The sequence below is a fragment of the Penaeus japonicus genome, unplaced genomic scaffold (assembly GCF_977035675.1).
Source record: "Penaeus japonicus unplaced genomic scaffold, GWHDUDI00000001_assembly GWHDUDI00000004, whole genome shotgun sequence".
NCBI classification, from domain to species: domain Eukaryota; kingdom Metazoa; phylum Arthropoda; class Malacostraca; order Decapoda; family Penaeidae; genus Penaeus; species Penaeus japonicus.
In genome coordinates this window covers 44,491,026-44,496,025 of record NW_028234406.1, presented here as the reverse complement: position 1 = coordinate 44,496,025, position 5,000 = coordinate 44,491,026, and the positions used below count along the sequence as shown (strand labels likewise).

Here is a 5,000-nt window from a genome sequence, read left to right as displayed (position 1 = left end):
AATAAACAAACAATAATAATAAATAAATAAATAAATAAAAATAAAAAAAATAATGAAAATTCTAGAAAAAAAAGAGTGACTAACCATATCCCATCATCACCAAAGAATAAATAAACGAATGAATAAATAAATAAATAGATACATTTAAAAAAAATCAAAAAATTCTAAAAAAAAACAAAAGTGACTCACCATATCCCATCATCAGCCAGACTTCCCAAATACTCTTGCTCGGACGCAGACCTCACATGGCGTTCCCTGGGGTCGTACTGGGGTCGTCTCATAAGGAGCAACCTCGGCATGATGTGGATGAACACTCTCTTGACCCAAGGCGACATCTTGTGGGTTGAGGGCGACCTGGAGGCGAAAAGGAGACACGGGGTTGGTGGCAGAATTTGATGGTTGTGGTGATATAGGAATGATAACGATGGTGATAAGGATGGTGATATTGATACTGATGATGGTGATGATGGTATTTGATGGTGATAGTGATGATAATAATGAGGATGTTAGGGGTGGGGGGGTGGGGGGGGATTCGTGCGTTTGATAACCATAATTCAGTTTTTTTTAAGAAATGCACCAAAATATCAAAATATATGATTCAATGTTTGAACGAATTTATAGACATAGATTGGCAGATAAATAGATAGATGGTAGAGAGATAGACAATTATAGCGACAAATAGATAAGCACATAGGTAGAGAGATAGGAGAATGAACAGATAATAACCAAAAGACATATACACAATGAAAACGGTAGTCATTTGTTACCTAGTATGGATATGTGTACTTTTTGCCTAATACTTGAGCTTCATTTATGTCGCTGAAGAGAAGATGACGATGTAAGAATAAAATTTAATATTTGATAAGATGATAGATTTTTGAAGACATTATGGTGGCTTAGATACGTGTATTGCTGTTTGTATGCTTTTTATCTGACTATCTCTCTCTCTCTCTCTCTTTCTCTTTCTCTCTCTCTCTCTCTCTCTCTCTCTCTCTCTCTCTCTCTCTCTCTCTCTCTCTCTCTCTCTCTCTCTCTCTCTCTCTCTCTCTCTCTCTCTCTCTCTCTCTCTCTCTCTCTCTCTCTCTCTCTCTCTCTATCTATCTCTCTTTTTCTCTCTCTTTCTCTCTCTTTCTTTCTCTCTATCTCGCTCTCTCCCTTTCTCATATTCTCTGTATCTATCCATCTATCTATCTATCTCTATCTCTCTCATAATCTCACATATTCTCACATAAGATACTCGCTGAATGAAATTCAAATTACAGTAGTGACTGAACTGAAAGAAAACGGGATACGGGGGAAACTCAAATAGAAAAGTCTAATTATTGACAGCCCATCCTCAAGAGAATAATGGGAAGGCAAATCTAATTTCTCGCTGCTAATTTATTCTTACCCTTTCTTTTCTTTCTTTCTTTGCTTTCTTTCTTTGCTATATTTTAAGCGTGTCAGAGATTTTTTTTTTTTTTTTTTTTTTTTTTTTTTTTTTTTTTCACAAGCATGATTGAAATGATGATTGCGCAGGCGGGTTGTTTTGCAGCTGCTATAAACATATTTTTGAATTTGATTTGATACGTTAATTTTAGTTTCTCTTAACTATTATGATATTAATAAATGTACATTTGACTCTCTAATAGACTCCATACGTTCATGACAGTGAAAATAATAGTTACCTTTTCCCTTCTATTCTTTGTATGTTTAAAGCCTCTCTATACATCACACATAAACGCACACACACACACACACACACACACTAACACACACACACTAACACACACATACACACACATACACACATACACACACACATATTAAAAAAAAATAATAATATATATATATATACATATATATTTAATAACAATTACTTAAGAAAAAGTAAAGAGAAACAAGAAAATTATTAATAAAGACACACCAAAAGTGAAGGAAAATTTCAAAATGTTAAAATTATTTCCAATATTGCTTTGATCTTTTAGGTTAAATGAGGTGCGTGGTTTTGTAGAGAGAGAAAAAAAAGAGTAAGAGATAAACGTAAGAGGAGAAAGAGAGGGAGAGAGAGAAGTGGTAGAAGAGAGCGAGAGAGAGAGAGAGAGAGAATGAGGAGTGAGAGAGTGAGAGGAATAGAGGAAGATATATTTGTTTAAACACATTGCACGTATAAAGTTCGAGTAAACACAAATACATCACAAAATAGATAATTCCAGGAATAGACAGATGTGTCTCCACCCCCCCCCCCTTCCCCCCTCCCACTGTAGGTTAAGAGCGCGAGACTGACTGTTACGTGGTTGAGTGGCGATAACTCTGCGGGACTCCACGCCATGTTTCACACACGTAGGAGATTATGACGCAACACTCGAGATCTCGCTTTGTCAGACAAGGATTTACGTTTTTACTTTTCTCGTTCTTTCTTCCTTCTCCTTCTTCTTCTTCTTCTTCTTCTTTTCTCAGCGTCTTATTCCTCTTTTCTCATTGTCAGGACGATGAGGGAAAAATCAAGCAAAAAGTGATAATAACTTCTTTCGAAATTGATTAAAAACGAATTCTGTTTTATGGTGTCATTCTCTATTTTTAGACATTATTCGATTCCCTTTTGCTCTCTTTGTTTCTTGTGTCTCGGTGTTTCACGGTGTTGTTGTTGTTTTTTATAGGTCAGTCTATCCATCTATCCATCATCTCTCCATCCCTCCTCCTTCCTCTCTCTCTCTCTCTTTCTTTCTCTCTCTCTCTCTCTCTCTCTCTCTCTCTCTCTCATATATATATATATATATATATATATATATATATATATATATATATATATATATATATATATATATTATTCTATCTCTCTCTCTTTCTTTCTCTCTCTCTCTCTCTCTCTCTCTCTCTCTCTCTCTCTCTCTCTCTCTCTCTCTCTCTCTCTCTCTCTCTCTCTCTCTCTCTCTCTCTCTCTCTCCCTCCCTCTCTCCCTCCTTCCTTCTCTCCTTCTCTCTCTCTCCCTCCCTCTTACTCTCCCTCTCTCCCTCCTTCCTTCTCTCCCTCCCTCCTTCCTTCTCTCTCTCTCTCTCTCTCTCTCTCTCTCTCTCTCTCTCTCTCTCTCTCTCTCTCTCTCTCTCTCTCTCTCTCCTCTCTCTCTCTCTCTCTCTCTCCTCTCCCTCTCTCTCTCTCTCTCTCTCTCTCTCTCTCTCTCTCTCTCTCTCTCTCTCTCTCTCCTCTCTCTCTCTCTCCCTCCTCCTCTCTCTCTCTCTCCTTCCTCCTCTCTCTCTCTCTCCTTCCTCCTCTCTCTCTCTCTCCTCTCTCTCTCTCTCTCTCTCTCCCCCCTCTCTTCCTCTTCTCTCTCTCCCTCTCTCTCTCTCCCTCTCCCTCCCCCTCCCTCCTCTCCTTCTCTCTCTCCCTCTCTCTCTCTCTCTCTCCTCTCTCTCTCTCTCTCTCCTCTCTCTCCTTCTCTCCTCTCCTCTCTCTCTCTCCTATCTCTCTCTCTCTCTCTCTCCTCTCTCCCTCTCTCCTCTCTCCTCTCTCTCTCTCGCTCTCTCTCCCTTCTCTCTCTCTCTCTCTCTCTCTCTCTCTCTCTATCTCTCTCTCTCCTCTCTTCTCTCTCTCTCTCTCTCTCTCTCTATCTCTCTCTCCATCTCTCTCCTTGCCACTCTCACTCTCTCTCTCCTCTACTCCCTCCTCTCTCTTCTCCTCTCTCTCGCTCTCTACTTCTTCTCTCTCTCTCTCTCTCCTCTCTCTCTCCCTCCTTTCCTCTTCCTCCCTCTTCTCTCTTCTCTCTTCCAAATCTCTCTCATCATCCCCCTCCCTCCCTCTCTCTCTCCCTCCTTCCTTCTCTCTCTCTCTCTCTCTCTCCCTCTCATTCACTCATCCAGACACGTGAAAAACAAATGAGTGCCAAGAAACACGAACCAGGGATACCAACCGCGCGTTTTCCTCTCGCAGAACCGTTAAGCGCGGCCTAATGACTACGTAATTACCCTTCTTGAATAATTAATGGCACGCTGGTGAAAATTAAATCACAATCTAATGTATATTCATCGCCCGGGGGGGAGAAAAGACTTGAAGCTACGTTGATGTGAAATTGTTTTGTGTTTCCCGCCAATCTTTGCGGGGACCGTCACGTGACTCATAGAAAACGGGGTTTGGAGAAGAGGGGGGAGGAGACGGGGGGGAGGGGAGAAGGGGGAGAGGGAAAGGGGAGTTGGTAGAGGATAGGGATGGTGGGCGTGATGGGGGGTGGGGGAAGGGGTAGGGGATAAAAGGATTGGAGAAAGAGAGAGCGAGGGATGAACAGAGAGGGAGGGAGAGGGAAGGGGTGATTGAGATAGAGAGAGAGAGAGAGAGAGAGAGAGAGAGAGAGAGAGAGACGAGTTTCAGGGAGAGAAGAGAGGGATGGAGGGGGGAGGAGAAAAAATGAGGGGGGATAATTAGAAAGAGAGAGAGAGAGAGAGAGAAAGAGAGAGCGAAAGAAACAAACAGACACAGAAAAGGACAGAAACAGACAAACAAACAAAAAGACAAAAAAATATATAATTCTATAACCTTACTCCAGAGTAAGTTTAATCATCTCGAGATAAAGAAAACAATTATTTTCAAATAAGCCTCGTGACGTCATAGCTATTAATCAATTTTACGTTTTTGTTCGTTGTAAATCCATTACGAATTACCAACTTATTCAAATAGATATAATCAAAGAAAATGAAATTTCCTTTGGCGAATGAATATGATTATGGCCTCATCTAATAGGATTCTTTGTTTCTCTTCTCTGATAATCTAGTTTGTTTGTTTAGTTTTTTTCTTATAATATTTAATTTATTTTGTTTCCTTTCTCTGATAATTTGTGTTTTTTTATATCTTATTTCATTTTATTTGTGTTGTTGTTGTTCTTGTTTATGTTGTTATTTTGTTTCTTTGTATGTATGTTTGTATGTATGTCTGTATTTGTCTGTCTGTCTGTCTGTTTTTCTAACTCTGTTTTTCTGTCTGTCTGTCTGTATGTATGTATGTATGCATGTATGTATGTATGCCTGACTGTC

General features: G+C 39.9%; 1 protein-coding gene across 2 annotated transcripts in view; it reads right to left on the bottom strand.

Annotated features, from left to right (window-relative positions):
• Positions 1-354, bottom strand: part of LOC122246132 (acetylcholine receptor subunit beta-like 2) — a 71,060-nt gene extending 70,706 nt beyond the window's left edge. For both annotated transcript variants that reach the window (XM_086536576.1, XM_086536577.1), the window contains exon 1: positions 190-354. In XM_086536576.1, the coding sequence (XP_086392702.1) occupies positions 190-335 (146 nt within the window). In that variant the 5' untranslated portion in view covers positions 336-354. The remainder of the gene's footprint in view (positions 1-189) is intronic.
• Positions 355-5,000: the final 4,646 nt, after the last annotated feature.